Raw genomic sequence first — 22850 nt, 5'->3', positions numbered from 1 at the left:
AGACAGACACACACACACACACATACCAAGCACACATATCGACACAACAACAGTTTAATGATAAATATAACTAAAATATACACATGATATTGAGCTTTTTATGTTGATCTTACAAAATCACTGTAATTAATATTATTGATCATTTTAATAGCTTAGCAGTTATTTTGAACTTCTCATATAGCTGGTATTATTTAGTAGCGCTATTAAATTTACAAGTTTGTAAGCAAAACTATGTAATTTTCCTCATCTTTGTCTATTATATCTGTTCATTACTTTAGTAAGAGCTTTAGAACACATATAATTTCTACATTTTAGAAAGCATAACAGGAATAGTTGTATTGCTCATGATTTAAAGTATAATAATTCATGTGTGACATACTGTAGGATTCTAATAAATACATTTTTATCACATTCAAGAAAAAGTTAAAATTTGTATTTTATTACTGTCTTAATTAGGGTTTCGTTGCTGTGAAGAGACACTATGACTAAGACAACTATAACGGTAAACATTTAATCAGAGCTGGCTTAGAGGAGTTCCAGTCCATTATCATCCTGATGGGAAGTATGGCAGAGTGCAGGCACACATGGTACTGAAGGAGCTGAGAGTTCTACATCTTCATCAGAAAGTAGTCAGGAAGAGACTGTACCACAAGCTGCACTGGGTAGAGCTTGAGCCTAGGAGCCTCAAAGCCCACCTCCACAGTGAAACTTCTTCCAATGAGGCCACACCTACTCCCAAACAGTCACACCTCCTAATAGTGCCACTCCCAGGACCAAGCATATCCAAACTACCACAGTCACTATGACTTTGATTTGCTTTTGGTTTTCTGTTTAGCAAATTACCAATAGAAACTTAATTTTCTTTCATATATATGTATATATATATGTGTATGTATAAATATGTGTGTGTATGTATATATATATACATATGTACATATATGCGTGTGTGTGTGTGTGTGTGTGTGTGTGTGTGTGTGTGTGTGTGTGTATGTGTGTAATTTGTATTGCCTGTAGTTCTGGGGTTCTACCAGAAAATCCTTACTTGTTCAAATGCACTGAAGTGTATCTCTAATAGTATCTTCTAGTAGTTTCAAATTTTTATTGTTACTTAGTTTCTGATGAGTCTTAGTGTTGTATAAAAGACAGAGGAGTCAAGTTCAGTGTTATTTAGTCCTTAGAATCTACATTTTTCAGCAACCTTTATTGAAGAGGCTGTCCGTTTACCAGGAATGTATGGTCTTGGCACCTTGTTTAGAAGTCAATCAGCTGTAGAAGCACACATTTGTTTCTGGCCTCTTTATTCTGTCTATTCTGTTGGCCTGTGCTATTTCATGCCAGTGTCATGGTCTGGTCCCTACGCTTTGAAATCAAGTGCTTTGCTACTTCCTGTTTTTATCTTCTCTGTCAAAATTGGCTTGACTATTTCAAGTTCTCAGTGTCTTTTCATTGTTCTAGTTATATGAAGGTTATGAATGATATTTTAGTAGAAATTACATTGATATATTGGGGTAATATGGTCATTTCAATTTTAATTCTTCCAGTCCCTGAACATAAAACATCTCACACTTTTAGATGTTTTCTTCTATCTTGTTGATGAGTATTTTTTAGGTTTCATTGGTTATATTTATTATTTAATGTATTTTTATACTACTATAAATGGAATGACTTTTGTGGTTTCCCAGCACATCTCTAGTTAAAATATGTATCTGCAGAAAATCAATGAATTATGTATGCTGATCTTGTACTCTGTTTTATTCATGAGTTAGTTCAACCATTTATCCCTGGACTTAAGTCTTAAGTCTTAAGACTGCTGTGGTCATAACCTCCCTGGTTCCCACTCATTATATTGGAGAATGACCTTACTACATGTTGTGTTCTTAGGTTGTAGTTAATTTGATTCAGGAATCAGGGGTTTTCATTTCATTCTTTCAATGTGAACATAATAAGGAAGTCTAGTACAGACACCTTTAAAGTGAGCTTGGAGGGTAGATTTTAGAAGTTTTTCTTTCTCTTCAGCCTCTGACAGATTGAATGTAAGATGCCATGGTGGACATTTTTGTTAACCAAACATCCATAGGGTCCCATAGGACTCCTGTACATGAGTCCCATATCTTCCCCCAAATCAGGGGAAATACCTGCTATCGTTCAATTACAATATCAAGTAGCTTTGTCCCTCAACTTTGTTTTTCTCTTTTTAGGTAGTCAAAAAAAAGTAGGTATTCATTTAATCATGTTTCAATGTTCTTTATGTTTCTCTGGCTTTTTATTTGTCTACTTGTGTTTCCAAAGAGCTATTTTCAAGTTCAAGTATTCTCTCTTCTCTTTATCTGATCTGGTTTTGATGCTTTTGAATATATATATCATACACACACACGCGCACACACACACACACAAACACCTTGTTTCTAAGTGTCTTACTCAGGATTTGTATTCTTCCACAAAACATTGTGACCAAGAGGCAAGTTGGGAAGGAAAGGGTTTCTTCAGCTTACACTTCCACATTGTTGTTCATCACCAAAGGAAGTCAGGACTGGAACTCACACAGGACAGGAACTTCAAGGCAGGAGCTGATGCAGAGGCCATGGAGGGGTGCTGCTTACTGACTTGCTTCCCCTAGCTTGCTCAGCTTGCTTTCTTATAGAAACCAGGACAACCAGCCCAGGGGTTGCACCACCCACAAGGGGCCCTCCCACACTTGATCACTGATTGAGAAAAAGCCTTACAGCTGGATCTCATGGAGGCATTTCCTCTAGGGAGGATCCTTTCTCTGTGATAACGCCAGCTTGTGTCAAGTTGACACAAAACTAGCCAGTACAACTGACCCCTTGTCAACTTGACACACAAACACATCACTATTAAGCCTCAACTCTAACTTTCTTATTCATCCCAAAGATCTAAATAACTTTAAAAGTCCCATAGTCTTTACACATTCTTACATATTAAATTTTCAATCCCTTTAAAATAGCCAATCTCTTTTTGAAATTCAAGGGTTTTTTTGTTTGTTTCTGTTTTTGTTTTTGTTTTTTTTTACAATTCAATGTCTCTTAACTATGGGCTCCACTAAAATACTTTCTTCCTTCAAGAAGGAAAAATATCAGGGCACAGTCACAAACAAAAGTAAAATCAATCTATACCATACATGTTTCATCATGTGTGCTTTCCCTATTATTTATTGTAATAGTTGATTATTTCATCTCTACATAAGAATTGTGTTTTGGTATTTGAAGACATATGACTTACCAAGGTCTAACATCCCACAGTACCACAAATTAAATGATTTTATATCTGACAATGATTGTCTCTGAGCTCTGAAAGCTGGCCACCTGAAGTCAAGATGCTGTCAGGGACCTGCATCCTCTGCAGGTGCTACCAGAGGACCCCCTGTCTCTGAGAGGTCCTAGCAGCTGCTTGAAACGGATCAACATAATTCTACACTTGCTTTCAAAATGCTTGGTCTGTGTGTGTGTGTGTGTGTGTGTGTGTGTGTGTGTGTGTGTGTGTGCATCTGTATCTCTTTTATAAGAACAACATTAAGACTCTTCTCAGCCTTAATTCATCATACCTGCAATGACATGTGGCCACATCCCACGGTCTCTGTGCTCAGAACTTCACAGAAGCATCTGGGCAGACCAGCTCATCCACAATAAAGATTTCCTTATCATCAGTGTCCTAAACTGGTATACCCTGTCCAAACATTACTAACAGGTTTACCAAAAGTTAATCATAATTTTATTATAATTTTCAATCTCATCAATTGTGCATGCCACTGCCTGATGGATGATATTCTCAATATCCTTGGAAATTAATTTTAATATCATTAAAATTAATCTTTCTTCTATTTCATGTTAATTTCTAATCATCATTAGGCATAGTTTTAATAAACTGGATAATTTTCACACTTAATTACCATTGTTGTATTTTAATTTGTGAATTGTCTTTATCCCAGTTTTAATATCTAATTTTCCTCAGTATTTAATTTTTCTTCCTTTGTTTTATATTTAATTCTGTAATGTACATGAAGTTCATGGAATATGTATAAAGATAAAATGAGTATTATAATGCTATAACATATTGTTGAGCACTGTTGCCTGCTCAGGATTCTTCTTATGAAATGAGCCCTTTCTTAGTCATTAATTCTTCAATATCAGCTTAAATTAGTTTATTGATATTTCACTCAACTATTATTTTTCCAGGGTTATACTGTTCCAGGTTTTATGTATTTTTAAATATTTTTATAGATCACTTAAATTTTATGTTAAATAATATATTTTTACTAAGTTATTTATTTACTTTACATCTGATTGCAGCTTCCCCTCCTTCCTCTTCTCACAGTCCCTTCCTCTTCCCTCCCCTCTCCCTAACCACCCCTTTTCCTGTTCTTCTCAGAAAAGGGGAGGCCACCCATGGGTATCACCCCGCCTTGGCATATGTAGTTGCAGTAGGACTGGGTGCATCATCTTCTATTGTAGCTAGCAAGGCATTCCAGTTAGGGGAGAGGGTCCAAAGGCAGGCAAGTGTAGTCAGAGATAGCCCCTGCTCTAGTCAGAGATAGCCCCTGCTCTAGTCAGAGCCAGTCCCTGCTCTAGTCAGAGACAGTCCCTGCTCTAGTCAGAGACAGTCCCTGCTCTAGTCAGAGACAGTCCCTGCTCTAGTCAAAGACAGTCCCTGCTCTAGTCAGCGACAGTCCCTGCTCTAGTCAGAGACAGTCCCTGCTCTAGTCAGAGACAGTCCCTGCTCTAGTCAGAGACAGTCCCTGCTCTAGTCAGAGACAGTCCCTGCTCTAGTCAGCGACAGTCCCTGCTCTAGTCAGAGACAGTCCCTGCTCTAGCTTTAGGAGTCTCACATGTAGAAGACACAGCTGCACAACTGTTACATGTGTGCAGAGGGCCTAGGTCTATCCAAGCATGCTCTCTGTCCGCTTAGTTCAGTCTTGATGAAGCCCTATGGGCCCAGGTTAGTTGATTCTGTAGGTTTTCTTGTGGTGTCATTGACCCTTGCCCCCTCTGGCTTCTTCAATCCTTCCTCCCTCTCTTCCACAGGATCCCCTAAGCTCCATTTAATGTTTGCATATAGGCCTGTCCCAGCATTACAAGTACTGAGGTGGGACACAAAGTTGGACAAAGGCCAAAGATTGATGATCTCTCTCTCTTATTGTTCTTGGGGCCAGAAGCTGATGGCCTCTGGAAAATTAACTCTTTCTTACTGTTCTGGGATGATAATGCTGTTTTCTTTTACTCTGTAACTCCCTTACTGTTTGTGTTTTAATAAGCACTGGTTTCTCACTCTGTAACTCTCTGTACTTTAATAATCTCTGTTTCTCTTGCTGACCAGGTGAGATGCTTAGAACTCATTAACTCTTTGTGAATCAGAGAGAAAAGAAAGAAAAAGGATTAAAATCTTTTACATAAGCAATATACAGACACATACATATTCACACACACACACACACACACACACACACACACACACACTGGTCGGGCCCAACAACCTGTCTTATCAGCTCCACAAGTGTTCACCCATACTTACAAAATACACATATACCTACACATGTATATATAGACAAACAGACATGGACGTATATACAATTGGATGGTGGAGCAGCACCCCCCCACACAAGAAACACACATACAGTTGGTGAGTGGATGGGCAGAGCCCCGGATGCCACACTTTATTCTTTCTCTCTGGCCTTCTTATACCTTCTTAGAGCAAAGTTCTTTAGAAAATTTCCTCACAAATGAAATGTTACAAAAAAAGAGGAGTTACAGAAGGATGTTGGTATTAAGTTCAAAGCAGTGTTTCATTTATAAGTTGAAAGCCAAAGTTTTACATAGCCTCACCTTATCATAGTGCACATCTGTGGCTTCATCCTTGGATCTGACCTAAAATGAATGTTTTTTTCTTGTACACAAATTTGTCCTAAGCCTATTTTTCTTTTTAGTGTGATTTTGAAAGGTCAATGTATTTCTTATTATATGCCTTTTCTTATTATTCTATGAGGAGAGGGCATATTCTTGATTCTAACTTTATTGTATCGTTTTGGCAAAACAACTAAAACCATCTCTCAAAACTTCCTTTCTAAAATGATTTGAATCAAATCAGGGATTCTATAAAACCATTAATTCATCCAAATAGCATTAATTCATGAAAGTTCATCTTTATGTTGATCTACAGGAAATCTACTCAACAGGGTAGGCTAATGTCCTGCAATCATTACATTACGTAATAGTGATGAGAAAAGTTATATCAGCTGCAAGAAGCAATCCTGAGAGGAAATGTCTTAGGACCCTGCCTTGAAAAGCTCACCCATCATAGGCCATGCAAAAACTGGTAGGCCACCTCCAGGAAAGTCACCCGCTAGTCTTCTAGATGGCTTCTGACCGGCCTCTGCATCAGTTTCCATCAATTGTTTCATGAAGCCTCACAGAAGACAGTTATGCCAGGCTCCTGTCTGCAAGTATGGCAGAGTATTGTTAATAGTGTCAGGGGTGGGCTCTGTCTCATGGCATGGGTCTCAAGCTGTGTTTCTTTTTAAAAAGTAGAGATGGAGACTAGAGAAATGGCCAAGCCATTAAAAAAGCATTTGTTGCTCTTACATAAAGACCTGAGTTTGATTCCCAGAACCAACGTCGGAGGCTCACAAATACCTGTAATTTCACCCTGGGTGAATAAAAGTTTTCCAGAGCACAGAATTGACTTCAGGCAGATTTGGAAGGGAAGCTGTTATTGGATGAGGAGGTGCTGTGGAGATTTGAGGAAGGAGGAAGCACATGTAAAGGCAAAAGTTTCAAAGACTGACATGGAATGGGGTTTAAATGTGCTTCAATTATGTCTGTGCTTCAATTTAGCTTGTGGAGGACAAATGAGTCAGGAAACTGCAGTAACCTGGGATGAAAGTGTCCCAGGGATACACTGGGTATCCCTGGCAGGTTGTGAAAAGTGGAGAGAACTGATCACACCCCCACTTTAGAAAGGTTTCAGGGGGGTGGTATAATAGAAAGAAAACAAAGGCATCAGAAAGAACAGAAAGGTACCATTGATAATAAATATGTGTTGAATAAACAAATGAATAAACAGTAAATGGACCAGATTTAACAGCTGCATAGTGGTAATGACCTTGGAAATTTAATTATTCATTTGGATGATTGACATGGGAGACAGGTATCAATGGAGAATATCTAATATAAATTATTCATTCAAAACATCAAACATTTAAAATAGATCTTTTAATCTATTTTTCAATCCCAATTATTACGATTATATAGGTAATGACTTTATTTTATGTGTTCAGTATATAGTTGATTTCTTTGCTATTTCATTAATGTTTATATTTTCCTAGTGATTCTGTTTTGTTTTTCGTGCTGGTTATAAAACTATAATTCCTGGAAAATAATAGCACTTTTATTCCTCGAGTTCTAATATTTATTTTATTTATTGACATATTTCAATATCTACTGGTAAGAACATCTAAAGATAAGTCAAAATGATAGCAGAGACTGTGCTTGCTGATAGAGATGGGCTAATATTTTCATCATAAGTAAATGATTTTAGTAATATTAAACTTTAGCAAGACACAGTCCAATCCTATTTTAAGTGGTTTCTAAGAATTATTAAGAAGTTTTAGCAAATAACCTTTAGTACTTATTAAAGTTCTGGTACAAATTGTCTGATGAATAGATATGTGATTAATTAATATGTCACATCATGTTAGTCATTGCATGACTTGAGTCATCTGTGGGAATAATATCATTTTGAATAGGATATGTTATTCTTTTAAAATAAAACATAATTTTATGTGCTATATTTTAAGTGGTATTTAAAATATTTATGCCACAAATATGCTTCATAACTTATTCTTAAAATATTTAATTTTATCTTATACTTAAAGACAATCCTGAGATACTATAAAATATATATAAACTATTTATTATAGCAATGAAGTCATACTTAATGAGTCCAAAAGTGAGCATATTTCAAACTGTCACCAGGAGAGGTGGTTGCTAAGCTGTGTAATTTGGGAAACATTATCTTACTGAGCCTCATTCATGTTTAAAAATGGAAGTCACTCCAGCTCTGGTACCTTTCCAGTTTGTGTAGAGACACCTCTCCAGCTTTATTCTATAAGGAAAAGTACATAAATTTAAGAGCATTAATCCCACGTAACCCATAGGTGGCCATGTCTTAGCAGCTTCAGACTGGAATGTAAAAACAGCAACTTGGTAAACACCCAGGAGAGCTTACAGGACGCTGCCACCCATTTCCTTGGCCCTGTGATAGGCTGAACTGAAATATATCAGGCCCTGACTTATTCCAAGTTGCACTGGAAGGCTGTGGACCCACCAACCTTGTTGCTTTGCATGGCTCACCTGTTCTGAGTCTCCGAAGCATCACATGGAGGTCCAGGGTTCCCTGGATGTGAGCCTCCCTCTGCCGAATATTAGCTTGTGATCTGAAGCTATTTAATCTTTGCAGATACCAGTTTTAATATTTGTAAGATGGACTCTTCATAATTTAACTCAAGTTTCATGGTGTGAGAAACCTCAGATGAAAAGTCTTAGATAAAATTAGCCTCTGTAATCATTATATGGCAATATAACTACTAGTATACAGCTTGAATTTCCCTAGTATTCATTCTCTCAATAATGTTGTGAACAATTAGCATGTGTGACCCTGTTCAGAGCTGGGTTTGCAGTCTTAGGAGTTGGGTAGCTGGTCCAAGGCATGTAATGAGTGGCAGAGTCTTGGTTAGATCCCAGGACCTCTGAATCTTCAATTGTCTTCTTTGTAGAACACATTTCCTTTTATTGAGTCTAGAATTCTCCCTTGTTACTTTTCAAGCATTCTTCCAGAAATCTAGCTATTTACATTATAAAACTCAGTGATCCCTCCTTCCCTTGGGATTCAGCCTTGAAATGGTTCCTTTATAGTTTGTAAGAGTTTCAATGACTTCATGTGTATGTTCAATAGTTGCTGGAAAGCTCCATCTAACATTTATCCCTTCTCCTGATTCTCTTCCAGATAGCAGCTCTGTGGATGAAAAGGTTTTCAATCATACTTTTTTTTTTCTCTTCCCTCCTGATGGATCTTGTCTTTTGTACCTGTTTGTTTGTGACCTGTTAGCCTTGTTTTGGTTTCTTGCTGAGTTGTGGAAAATGCATGTCTTCCCAGCTTTCTGTTCTTTGTCCTTTAAGTGTCCCTCAGTGTGTTGCATTTACAAAGGGGTTGTTGCACCTTGCCAGCTGCGCTTCCTTAGCTTCTATTTGCCAACCCAGGGGTCTGCTAAGGTCAAACAGAGAATCTGTTCTCAAGTCTGGCTAACTCCTGACCTTCCTGGCTGATTTCTGGTCTCTCCTGCAACCTACCAAGTTTTAAGGGCAAAGAGTATTTGGAATATGACGCATTTCCAATGCTTCTGTTTAAATGCAGCTGATTTCAAAGCCTCCCTGACTAAACAGAGCTTTGACTTGGAGCTGACCCTGCTTAGCATTCATCATCTCGTAGGTGCTCAATGTGTAGTGCAGTCGGCCTGTGTCCCCCAGTCTCCCACTCATAGTCGTACAATGCTAAACACTGTTTGTTTTGTTTTCTTGTGATTCGTTTAAGGCTCGGATAGTAAGTGGCAATGATTTGGATGCTTCCAAATTCTCCGCACTCCAGGTGTTCAGTGGGTAAGTAAGTCTGACTCTCTCTAATTCATTTCATATGCCAGTAGAACTTGGCTGTCTTCCCAATATAGATTTTTGAAGGCGAGGTGTTTGCATCATGATGGAGGTGGTACGGCCAGCCTCACTGTTTTGTTTTAACAGTAAAATAGCTATGGTTTTAACCATCAGCTAGCTAGTTTCCAATAGTAGTTTTCTTAACACTACACTGCATGCTCATGACCGAAAGTTCTCACCAGAATATATACTTGTAATTCAATGGGGACATATGCATAAAGGAGAGAACTATCATTACCACACCACTTTAGATCCTAAAATTACCATTTCATTCACAAGCACAGCTATACCATCATACACTGCTGACTTACCCAAGCTATGTTTTCCCCTGTTTCCTGGTATGTTACCTATGCATGAATAGTTTTATATATCAATAACTCTGGATTATCCCATTGTTTTTCATATGGCATTGTATTGCATGACCGAAGATATAATGTGTTCAACATTTAATCATAGAAACAACAAATACCCAAACAAGAATTGTTCTCTTTGAAGCCCCAAATTTTACATGGGCATCATTCTACGCATGTTCCCCTAATCCTTTCCTGCAATTGTGACTTCATACCTGTTCCCGAGTATCAGTACTTTGGTACGGTCATCATTTCAGATTTTAACATAAGGTCATTCTACATGTGAGGGTATAAGTGCTAAGTAAATGTTCCCTTGTACTGAACTCTTAGAGTTGCTTGATTTATGACTAGTTCAAGACTTACTGTGGCCTGGGGTAAGTACTATTTAGATATTCATTTTACAGATGAGGACACCAATGTCTGAGGGTCCTGAGAAGGTTTTCCATAGTGGAAAGAAATGGCCAAGTCAATACTTAAACCCAAATGATCAAATTCAAAAGTCCATGTGCTCAATCAATGTGCTGGTCATATGGGCAGCTAGTGGTTTTCTCGTTTTCACTCAGCCATGTGCCTTCCAAACTTCACACTTCATTAATTCTAGATGAGGGCACATATTTCAAAATATGTATATAAATATGTAAAAAAATTATGTATATGGCTTCTACTGTAGTGGTCTCAAAACTGCTTTAGGTGCTATTTTCATAGATGTTCTATAATAAACATTAAATTAGTTAAGTACTTTCCCTCTATAAAATATTTCTTTTTTACTTTTTGAGATGTTCATGCATGAGTACTGTGTTTATATCATTATATTATTTTCACCTCTCTTTCTCCCCCTCCAACTCTTCTGGTGCTCCTCACTCCCTCTCAAATTCATGATCTCTTCTCATGAACTCATCTTATGTATATGTATTTAGGGATGACCACTTAGGATTGGATGACATACCACAGGGCTCATCCCTAGAGAAAACTGACTCTCCCTCCCTCTGTAGCCATTGACTGCCTATATCCCTTCATCAAAATTTCCCCCGTCCTTATGGGTATGTGAGCTGGTGTGGCCATTGTATAGGTATACTTAGATTTTTAAGTGTAATTTTTGAATTAAAAAATAAATATAATTTGTGTATATGTCTATATAGATAGCTATGCATATAGATTATGTGTTATATTGTTGAAATTTTAATATATTTGTCTATAAAGCAACATTTTATACATTCTTTGAGATTTTTAAGCTATAGGTTTTTATAGTATGTTGCTTTATAATAGTCTCATTTCTTCAACTTTTTTTATTAAATACATACTAGTTATCTTAAACTAGTATGTATTTAATAAAAATACATTAAGATAACTAGTATGTATTTAATTTCAAGATTTCAAGATTAAATTTCTTATAAATTCATATATGTACATATATTAATTTTATTTTAATTTTCCCAATAAATATAATGAGTACATATTTTATTATGTATATGTCTTAGCTTTTTGCCTATTATGATGAAATAGCTTGAAAAAAGCAGCTTAAGGGAGAAAGGGCTTATTTTAGTTCACAGTTCTGGGCTGCAGTTTATCACTGTGAAGACATTATAGCAGCAGGATCTATCAGCTGGTCGGTCACATTACATCCACAAGGAGGTTGAGACCAGGAGTGTAAACATGCTAGGACTTAGATGGCTTCCTCCAATCTATTCAATCCAGGATCCCAAGCCTAGGAAACAATCCTGCCCACAGTGAATGGGTCTTCCCATATGAATCAATGTAATGAAGATAATTCTTTAAACACTCTCAGATGCTCTTTTGCTAGGTGTTTATAGGTGTGTCATTGAAAATTAACAGCAGCCATCTCAGTGTGTATTATGTCTTTAAATATGTGATGAGTGGCTCACATGCCTGATGTCTCTCAGAATGACTTAAGTAAGCTTTCTTAAAGGAGCACTATGAAATACCCAAGGGAAGTTCAATTAATTTATAACACAGTTCTTCACTATCCTATGAAAGTATTTCTTTGTTTGCTAAAACTTACAGCTAATTAAATAAGAGGGTCATCTTCAAAAATAATTTAAGCTGAATTCCAGTTTGGTTATGAAGATGCGATGTGGTGTGGTGTCATGATACTGGGTTGTGGGCCTCTATCTCCACCTGTAATGATACCCATCACTTCACAAACAACTTGATCCCATAACTCATGTCGGGACATACATCTTTATCATGTGATAGCAACAAAGTCCTGCACTCATATTTTTATTAATTCAGCAATATATAAATTTATGACTGTATATGAAAGGTGCATTAACGTGTGTGTATATGTGTGTGCTTGCATATGCATACTTGTATGCCTGTGCCTGTGTGTACATATGTGCATGTATGTATGTGTGTGCACTCATACATGGAGGTTAGAGGTTGATACCCAGTGTTCTCCACTTAATTTTTTGAGTTAAAATCTATCACTGAGCCCAGAATTTGCTAACTCGGTGAGACTGGCTGGCCAGCAAGGCCTAAGCACCTGCCTATTGCTATCTCCCTATCAGTAGGGTTATAAGGGCACATTGCTTATGCTTGGCATTTTGCTTGGATGCTGAGGATATGAAATCATGGCCTTAGATAATCATTGTGCATGCCTCATACCTGTGTGTGTATGTGTGACAGAGAGAAAGAGCGACAGACAGAGAGAGACAGAGAGAGACAGAGAGAGACAGACAGAGACAGAGAGAGAGAGAGGGAGAGAGGCACAGAGGGAGAGACAGACAGACATAGAGAGATAGTTTGTATCACTATGGACATATTTGACTCTTGTATTTATATCTTTTTAACGTGACTGCTATTGACCTATTCCTTTTTGAAGAGGCATAAAGAGACTTGAAATAAAACTTTATAAAAATAAGAAAAGAAGAGAAGAGAAAATAAAGAAAAAGAAAAGAAGAGTGACTTGTCTCTGCCTGAATACTTATTTCCTTTCAGGAAAAGCCTGGAGAGTGTTCCTTCAATAAGATGTGCTTCCTTTACCTTCCTAAAAGCATTTGATTTTTTTTGGGGGGGGAGGGGATTCCAGGCAGTGTGGCTGTCATTCACATATTTTACTGTCCAGGAAAACTGAGAGCGGATCCAACTTCAACATCTAGGAGACACTGCTCCTTGGTGATTCTATGCCTTGTCTTTCACAGCCACCATCCAGCTTCTCATACCTCATACTCTCAAACTCAACTGCACCCCATTCATCCAATGCTTTCCCCTGCGTCCATGAAAAGCAGCACATTCCTCCTGAAGCTAGATCAGAGAGTAACAATCCCACATTATAGTTTTCACTCAGGACTTTACACATTCTTTTTAGTGTTACTAGCAAGGATACACCATGCTTCATTCTATTTTGCCAGAGTGAAGATGCCAAAGGCCTCCTCTGAGAGAAAAACCAGGAGAGAGAAAATGTGAAGAAAAGAATAGGTTGAGAGAGAAGGCTGGAAGGGGTGCATACCTCATGAAATCTACAGCATCTTACATTTAGTAATTTGATAAAGTTTGGGAAATTTTTGTCATAAGTGTAAAGAAAGACTTGTATGGAAAGCAGCCATCAGTCCTTTGCTAGCTTGACATGAGGCTGCCTCATTGATAAGTGGGAAGGGAACAGGTATAGGAAACAAGGCCCCTGGTGCAGCTCTAACATCTGAAAAAGGCAGCAGGCATGGGGAGGAAAAGGGATTAGATGTGAAGATCCAGAAACCAATCACAAGAAAGACATGTTAGAGAGAGCTGCAAGGCAGAAAGAAGGCTGCCATCTGGAAGAGCCCTGCATCTGGTAAGTGGCCAGCTGTATGGCCTCTATGGGTCCAGTTTTAGTTGGGAGCAGCTTGTAAGAAATATAGCCCAGCAATTGATGCTATTATGGCTTCTGGGAATGCGACAGCTAGAGGCTGCCATCAAACTACCATGCTCTAGTCAGATTCTCTCTAAGGGATATCTTAGTATCTGAATGAACTTCCTTAGGACCCAGCCACAGCTAAACAAAACCACCTAATAATTGTGAGTGAGATGGTATGAGACACTTCTCCAAATATAAGCCCTCATTTTATTTAGAATGACACCCTTTGGATTGTCTCTTCTTTGAGACAACTGTCATCAGAGTCTCCCTGTTGCATGGGGAGCATTTCCATGTCTCATTGTGCTTTATTCCCCAAGTACCAGCCTTATCTGAAGGAGAATTTAAGAAATGCTACAGCTTGTTCCTCTTCCAAGGATGCTGCTTGAAGGCAGTCAGAATGGTTCATACCATCTGACATACCATCCTAGGCTCTCTTGCAATATAGCCTCTAATAAAATCAGGCTGTCTCAAAGCCCTGATAATAGGGTTGTTAACCTTTATACCAAAAAGGCTGGGAAAGCACCAACATCCTCATGTGGCATGTGCCCAGGCAAATGTCAGGAGGTTCATTCTGTAAGACCTGAAGTTCTTCTGCAATTGTCTAAACAAAGACGCATAGCAGTACAGCCTACAGTGAGTGGTTACATGTGTGCCAAGTATGTCTGTGATGAGATCAAGCACGCTTTCCTTACTGAGGACCAGAAATTGTTGTGGACATGTTGAAGGCATAAGCACAGAGTCAGAAAACAAAATACATAGGAAGCTTTTTGGGTCATAAACTCAAGGCCCATTTTAGGAAACTGCTACCACATAGAGAGTTTCATAACGAATGACCATTTGGAGCTGGAGATTCACACCCCTCTTCCTCTTCCTCCACACTGCAGACTGCTTTTCAAGATCACTACATTTCTTTAGCTTATGTGATGGTAGGCTCATGATTCTGAAATGGGCTGTGGCTCTTCCCTCATGCACAGGTGTCTTACATCTCCCATCCTCTGTTACCAGGAGAGAGGCAAGGAAGGAACAGGTAGGAAGAAAAGTAGAGAATGTCTCTTGAGGGAAACTGACAGGGTGTGAGGGACTCTCAGAGAGGGGGATAGGAATTGCATTCTAACATCATTTTCAAACTGTTAAAATTGGGAAGAAAAAAAGGCCCAGATTTCCAAGGCTGTTCAACTGTTTCTATGGACACACAGCTTGCAAAAACATACAAGTCAATGTTTCCTGTTGTTTCCTCATTTTATGCTTCACCTTGATTGCAACAGCTCTGCTGTAGGACCTAACTAAAGTCAGGGGCATACACTATTCACACTCCTGGGCCTGGCACAAATGTGTGGTTGCTATTGTGTTTCTATTTCTCCATAAAGTTTCAAGGCTGCACTGTCCTCATACTTTCCTCGAGACTCCTATCTTTGATTTGCTCCTAGCCAGCCTCTAAATTATCTGTTTAACACAGAAGCTAGGTTTGTTCTGATTTTCCAAGGTCCCAGGGCCTACTTTTTCTTAGATCAAGCCTTCTTTCTTGTACCCAGGAATTGTTTCTTTCAGTTAGTTGTATTTCACAAATCTGGTTCCTGACACTCATGTTCATGAATCTGAAATCCCTTTAAGCCTAGACAATGATGGTGCCCACTGCTAAATCCCTCCTCTAAGGGCCTCCAGTTGACCCTACATCCTGCATCCTCTGCTCTTAGATCTCAAAGTATTTAGCAGTGAGCTAGCCCACATAGTAAATTCTGTACTAACCACACTAATGGGTCACAATGGAGGGAAATAAGAGCCCCAGACTCACTCCCAGCTAATTGTTTTCTGCAAAAATATCTCCCTTCTTTCTAGAGCAGAGAGCTTGCTTTAGATTGAGACTGGATTAGAGACTGTTAACTTTATGAAACTTCTGGGATGGAAACAGACTGATTTCACAATTTATTGTTGTACCACACTTTAATCACAAAGCTGTATTTTTAACCTCCATTCACGCTGCCATTGACCTCAGCTGTAGCTTGTTTCCACTTCTGTGTTATGTCCAATCTCTATGCTATTAAGGATTAGCCTCCTTGTACCCAGTTTCTTCCCATTCAAATGTACTTACCAGCTTGTCTTCATCTGTAGTGTGAAATGTCGATCCTTTTGTGTGGATTTGAATAGCTTTCATGATTTCTGTCTCTATTTTATGAAAAGAACACAGTGTTCCTCCTCCCAGCTCTCATTAGCATTTTTCATTCATATAGCACCTATTAATTTCTAAAATTGAATAGTCATTTAAACAAGTTTAGTGTGATTAAATGATTCCAGAGCAAACCTTTATCACCTACTGTCAGGCACGATTATGCCAGAGGTAGTGATGGAAGCCGGAAGGACTGTGGGAGGAAAAGGAAGCTCCTGACTCTAGCACACACACACACTCAAGAGTACACTAGGACATCAGGTGCCCACTGGCCTCCAGAGCAGACATACATATCCTCAATACCAGTCAGGTTGTACCACCATTGTTGTGTTTTATAAAAAGGAAAAGGAAGCCAGAGAGAGAGAGAGAGAGAGAGAGAGAGAGAGAGAGAGAAGAGTAGAGGCCAGCCAAATGGGGAGAGGAGAGACAGAAAGAGAAAGGAGAAAGAGAGTAAGAGAGCAAGAGAGTGAGAAGAGGGCAAGCAGCCCCGTTTATAGAGAGTCAGACATACCTGGCTGTTGCCTGGTAACTGTGGGGTGGAGCCTAGAAGAAATGCTAACAAGGAATGTGGATAAACACAACACCAAATTTCTTCAATTGCATGAAAATACTTTGATTCTTAAGAAACACACATACAATTTTTAGATCCTGGGTTCTCACAGGATGACTACAAGTCCAAATTAAATCTTCTCTCCTTTAGAGAGGATCACAGTCATCTTCAACTCTGATGGCATAATCAATATGCACAGCACTAGTTAACTCATATGGGGCCTGATATTTCTTTATTAGGTAATTACCCATCAAAACAACATCCAGGCACTTAGGATATAGTCAATTAATAGAGGCCATGAACACTGTGGAGAGAGAGGGAGAGAGAGGGAGTGTTGCCTAGCATGCACAGAATCTTAGGGTTGCTTCCTAGAACAACATGAACTGGACATGATGGTGCACACCTGTAATCCAAGTAGCCAGGAGGGTCAGAAGCTCATGTTTACCCTCAGCAACAGCGATTTTGAAGCTAGCTTGGGCTATAAGAGATCCTGTCTCAAACAAACAAGCAAATAAAAATACAACAAAACCTCACTTTCCCTTGCTTTGCGCAAGTTATTAATTCTTGTTAACTCTCATTTATTAGAAGATCATTTACTTTTTTTTTTTGTTTTGTTTTTTTTGGTTTTTTCAAGACAGGGTTTCTCTGTATAGCCCTGGCTGTCCTGGAACTCACTCTGTAGACCAGGCTGGCCTCAAACTCAGAAATCCGCCTGCCTCTGCCTCCCAAGTGCTGGGATTAAAGGCGTGTGCCACCACCGCCTGGCCTGATCATTTACTTCTTATACTTTCCAAACTTTGTGCTTAGAAAAATCTTGTCAGTTTCAGTGACGTCTGCCATACCCACTCACAAGGCTGCCCTTTTATTAGAACATGAAGACATAAGCTACTTCTTCCACCTCATTACCCTGACCCTATTCAAGGATTTTTGTCTCTCTTCAAGATCAAAATAAAACAAAACAATCACACAGTCCAGAGCAGACATTATTCTCTTTGGCCCTAGAGCATCATGGGAGGACCCACCTAACAGAGCACCTGTTAGATTCTTTGTTAAGAAATCTCAGGAGAGTGGTGGACAAAGTTATATGTGGTAATGGCATTTCCAACGTTTTAGGAATCTGAAGGAGGAGGGTTGCAAATATGCAGCCAACCTGTGCTAGAAAGCAAAATATTAACCCAGAGAAACCCCAAATAATAATCTCGAGGAGAATAGGATTTATTTTTTAGGAAAATTACTACAAGATACACCATATTTTTCCAGGATCTCCTCTGTGTTCACCTTCCGTGGTGAATATTTATATATTCCAAACTTCAAGACAGATCTCTCCATCTCTGGCTTGCCTCACATTCATGAATAAATCTGAGAGTTTTTAAATACATCACACAGAATCCAGCTTAATCCTCTAACAACTTCTAGATGAGAGGGCAGAAAATTCCATCTTCATGAAGTCAGTATTCAAGCACTCTTTAAAAAGTGTGAGTTACATAACTGTGGAACATATTACCTGTTATATGGAGTAGAATTAATGACCAATGTTAGAAAATGACTGTATTAGTTTATTTTTCTGTTGCTATGGTAAAACACCATGGCCAAGGCAACTTATAAAAAAAGCATTTAATTGGGCTTATAGTTTCAGAGGGTGAGTGTCCATAACAGTGTAGCAAAGACAAAGCAGCAGGAGGCTGGAATAGCAGCTGAGAGCTCCCATTTTATAAGCTGGAGTCAAAGAGCACACTGGAGATGATGGGAAGCTATTGATGCCTTAAAGCCTGACCATGTGAGATATCTCCTCCATCAAGGCTACACCTCCTATTCCTGCCAGCAGGTCTACCAGCTGGGGATCAAATATTCAAATATATGAGCCTATGAATTGATATGGAGAGAGTGGGGAGCCTTGGCTAGTCCTTGATTTTAGTGGGATTTCTTCAAGTTTCTCTCCATTTAGTTTGATGTTGGCTACTAGTTTGCTGTATATTGCTTTTACTATGTTTAGGTTCCTGATCTCTCCAAGACTTTTAACATGAAAGGATGTTGAATTTTGTCAAATGCTTTTTCAGCATCTAATGAAATGACCATGTGGTTTTTTTTCTTTGAGTTTGTTTATGTAGTAGATTAGTTTGATGGATTTCTGTATATTGAATCATCCCTGCATCCCTGGGATAACACCAACTTGATTGTGGTGGATGATTATTTTGATGTGTTCTTGAATTTGGTTTGTGAGAATTTTGTTGAGTATTTTTACATCAATATTCGTAAGGGAAATTGGTCTTAAGTTCTCTTTCTTTGTTGGGTCTTTGTGTGGCTTTGGTATCAGTGTAACTGTGGCAACAAATTGGGTAGTGTTCCTTCTCTTTTTATTTTGTGGAATAATTTGAAGAGTATTGGTATCAGGTCTTCTTTGAAGGTCTGGTAGAGTTCTGCACTAAATTCATCCAGTTCTGAGCTTTTTTTGGTTGGGAGACTTTTAATGACTACTTCTATTTCTTTAGAGGTTATGGGACTGTTTAGATGGTTTATCTGATCCTGATATAACTTTGGTACCTGGTATCTGTCTAGAAAATTGTCCACTTCATCCAGATTTTCCAGTTTTGTTGAATATAGGCTTTTATAGTAGGATCTGATATTTTTTTGAATTTCCTCAGTTTCTGTTGTTGTATCTCCCTTTACATTTTATATTTTGTTAATTTAGATACTGAAGCTCAAGAAGAAGGGAGACCAAAGAGTTGATTCAGTCCTACTTAAAAGGGAAAACAATATAATCAAGGGAAGTAGAGGGTGAGAGGGACTTGGGGGGAAGAGAAGAGAGGGAGGGGAAAAAGAGGGCAAAAATCAGGTATGGGAGGAGATGTAGGAGATGTACAGAGGTTCAGGAAATTGAACAGAGGTGTGTAGTGGTGTGGCATAGGGAACTGGGAGTAGCAACCAGAAAGTCCCAGATGCCAGGAAGGCAAGAGCCTCCCAGAACCAGGACTCCAAGGTGATGACATTAGGTTAAATACCCCACAAAGTAGAGAGAGGAGCTGTAGAGACCATATCCAGAGGTTAGACATGGCCCACCAGTTGAGAGATGGGACCATACCCATCTCCAAAATATTAACCCAGAATTGCTCCTGTCTAAAGGAAATACAGGGACAAAGAGTGGAACAGAGAATGAAGGAAAAGCTATCCAGAAACTGCCCACCTGGGGATCCATCCCACATGCAGACACCACACTCAGACTCTATTGCTGATGCCAAGAAGTGTTTGCTCTCTCCTGAGAGGCTCTGCCAGATCCTGACCAATACAGATGTGGGTACCCATCAGACTGAGCACAGGGACCCCAATGGAGAAGTTAGGGGAAGGAATAAAGGAGCTGAAGGGGCCTTATCTGGCATCAATGGGAGGGGAGGCCCTTGGTCTTATGAAGACTTGATGCCCCAGTGTAGAAGAATGCTAGGGTGGTGAGGTAGGAGTGGGTGGGTGGGTAGGCCAGCACCCTTATAGAAGCAGCATAAGGGGGGATAGGATAGGGGGTTTGCAGAGGGGAAACCAGGAAAGGGGATAACATTTGAGATGTAAACAAATAAAATACCCAATTTTAAAAAATGAGCCTATGAGAGGCATTCTCATCCAAACCACCACATTCTCTTCCCTACCTCCCATAGGCTTATGGAAATGTTATAATGCAAACTGTAATTAGTCCAATTTTACCCCCCTACCCCATAGTTTTTCAGTCTCAACACTTTAAAGTCCAATGTCTCTTCTGAGACTTCCGGAAATCTCTTTAACAGCCTGTCTAAAATAAAAAAGCAAATAACATACTTCCAATATAAAATGGAACAAAATAGATGTTAGCATTTCAAAATAGAGGAATAGAGGCACAATGATAAAGTACTGAGCCAAACCAAGATAAAACCCTGAAAGGCAATCTTCAGATTTAGTAGCTCATCACTAAGTCAATGGACTTATATGGTTCTGCTCTTCTGTCTTTGCTGCGTACAACAAACATCTCTCTCTTGAGCAGGATAAACTCCCTATCTGCAGATATCCCATGGTTCTAGCACCTCAAACATCTTGAAGTCTCCAAGGAAACACAGAATTCCCTTTCCCAGCTTTACATAATGATCGCTCAGGGCCTCTCGCTTTCCTGAGGCCTTCATTCAGGTTCTGTCCTGCTACACATTGCCTCTTCTCAGCAGCACTCCTTAACTGAAGAAGAAGATTCCACAAGTCCTTCTTCAGGCATCTTCATAACTTTGAAGTCAGAGCCACCTGAAGACTCTGGAAAGGTCAGCTGACAGCTTGAGAAGGAGCCAGACACCTTTAAATCACATTTGCTGGAGTTCTTGTTTATTGCTGCTTTCTGGGATCAGAAAATGCTTTAGGCATTTTACTTTCAAGGGTTGGAAGCTTAGCTGGGTGGGGTCTTGCCTTGAAGGTACCCCTCCATTTTTCTCAATTCAGATAAGGCTTCTCCTTAATTTTTTCAGCATCAGCCTTGGCTCCACCATTAAACTTCCCAGTGTTCTTTTTTTTTCTCTTCAAACTGTACATTTTTAATTTCTTTTTGCTCCATTTGCTCTTTTTCATTGGAGACATGCTTAGGAGTGGTTACTAATAGCCACATGACAGAGTCAATACCAGGCTTTCTTGAATCTCCTTGCCAAAGGAATTAATCTGGTTATTTTTAAATTTTGCCTCAGGCATATTGATTGGACAGGGGTAGAAAACAAGCCCATTGTTCCTCAAAATATCCCAAGAATAGTCTCCATCCCACTTGGTAGGTACTATCCCTCTCTGACACCTCTTGAGCTGGGCCTTCACAGTCTGCATAGCTCTCAGCACCACTGCCTTCCGGCTCCTCCTAGGATGGCCCACTAAGTTCTGCTTACAAGCTTCAACCACTTTTCTGTCCAAAGTCCCAAAGTCTTCTACAGTCCTCATAAAAACAACAGGGTCAGGTTCTGCAAAGCAATAGCCCACTCCCTAGTACCAACTTCTGTATTAGTTTATTTTCTATTGGTGTGATAACTCATCATGATCAAGACAAGTTATACAGGAAAGCATTTCATTTGGCTTATGCCTTCAAATGGTTTCAGATAGCAACAGGCAGTTTGGAGCATCAGCTGAGATCTTACATTTCACAAGCAGGAAGTAGAGATGATAGAAGGTTTGTGAAACCTCAAAGCCTGTCCTGTGACAAGCCTGCCCTTCCTTTAACAGGGCCATATCTCCTAATTCTTCCCAAACAGTTCTACCAACTATGGACTAAGTATTCAAATGTGTGAGCCTATGGGGGTCATTCTCATCTAAACTACCACAAGGACTAAGCCAAAACACACAAGTACGACTCCACCAAACAAGAGGAAGTTATGATGCATACACACCCTAATTCCTAACCCTATAGATTAATTCCAAAGTGTCATGACGAGAATAGCTAACATAAAAAATGTCAATGGAAAAAAAAATCAATGAGGAGTAATTAATAACTCTAGAGTAGCCATTATATTTCCCAAGAAAGCATACATAGTATGATTGTTAGCCTTATTTAGTGAAACTTCCCGCAGTTTCACGAACTGGGTTCTCTCAGCCAGGAGGGAACAAAGGACCTGAAATAGGGGTTCGAAATGCAAAGAGAAATCACGAAGTCAAGTTGAAATAGCCCAATCAAGACTTCATTTTCCTTAGAATAAGCCAGGGTTTTTATAGTCACAGGAGAAACCGAAACCAAATCTCTAGATTACATGATATTTGCATACTACAAAAAAGGTTCAGGTGCCAAGGGTCCCCAGGTTCGAAAGGTCTTCAGGTGGTGGCCATCCTCAGGCGGTGGGCATGCTCAGGTGGCTTTTTCAAGGACTGACAGTCTGCATCTGTCCCAGCTTCCCAGGTGTCAGCCTTCCGGCAGAGACTGCCAGAAGTCCTATGACTGAGGGGAAGGAGGAGGTAACAATTTAGTAAACATTCCTGTAAACTATGAAGGAAGTTTGCAGACACTCTCTGGAGCCCATACAATAATACAGCAGAACAAGAAAATCATCACAGTTCATAAAATAATATGCCTCTACAGCCTTATAATATTCCACTCTTCATTTAAAGTAGCAAGCTCCTCAATCCATAACACTTTCTTAAATATTTAACAGCCTGCTGCCAGAACTGCGCTATAATTTTCAAAGCACATTGATTCTAAAAACTAAGACTAGCAGATGAAGAGGCTTCTCTCTCTAAGCCATCTTTACCA

The 22850-nt window shown here is 39.2% G+C and overlaps 1 protein-coding gene across 1 annotated transcript in view; it reads left to right on the top strand.

Moving 5' to 3' along the window:
• Unc13c (unc-13 homolog C) overlaps positions 1 to 22850 on the top strand; it is a 465433-nt gene that overhangs the window by 127301 nt on the left and 315282 nt on the right. The window contains exons 3-4 of the mRNA XM_031344063.1: positions 9016 to 9038; positions 9601 to 9665. Coding sequence (XP_031199923.1) covers positions 9016 to 9038; positions 9601 to 9665 — 88 coding nt within the window. The remainder of the gene's footprint in view (positions 1 to 9015; positions 9039 to 9600; positions 9666 to 22850) is intronic.

The sequence above is a fragment of the Mastomys coucha genome, unplaced genomic scaffold (genome assembly GCF_008632895.1).
Source record: "Mastomys coucha isolate ucsf_1 unplaced genomic scaffold, UCSF_Mcou_1 pScaffold23, whole genome shotgun sequence".
NCBI lineage: Eukaryota > Metazoa > Chordata > Mammalia > Rodentia > Muridae > Mastomys > Mastomys coucha.
Note: the sequence above shows the minus strand (reverse complement) of the source record. Positions and strands in the feature narration are given on the sequence as shown.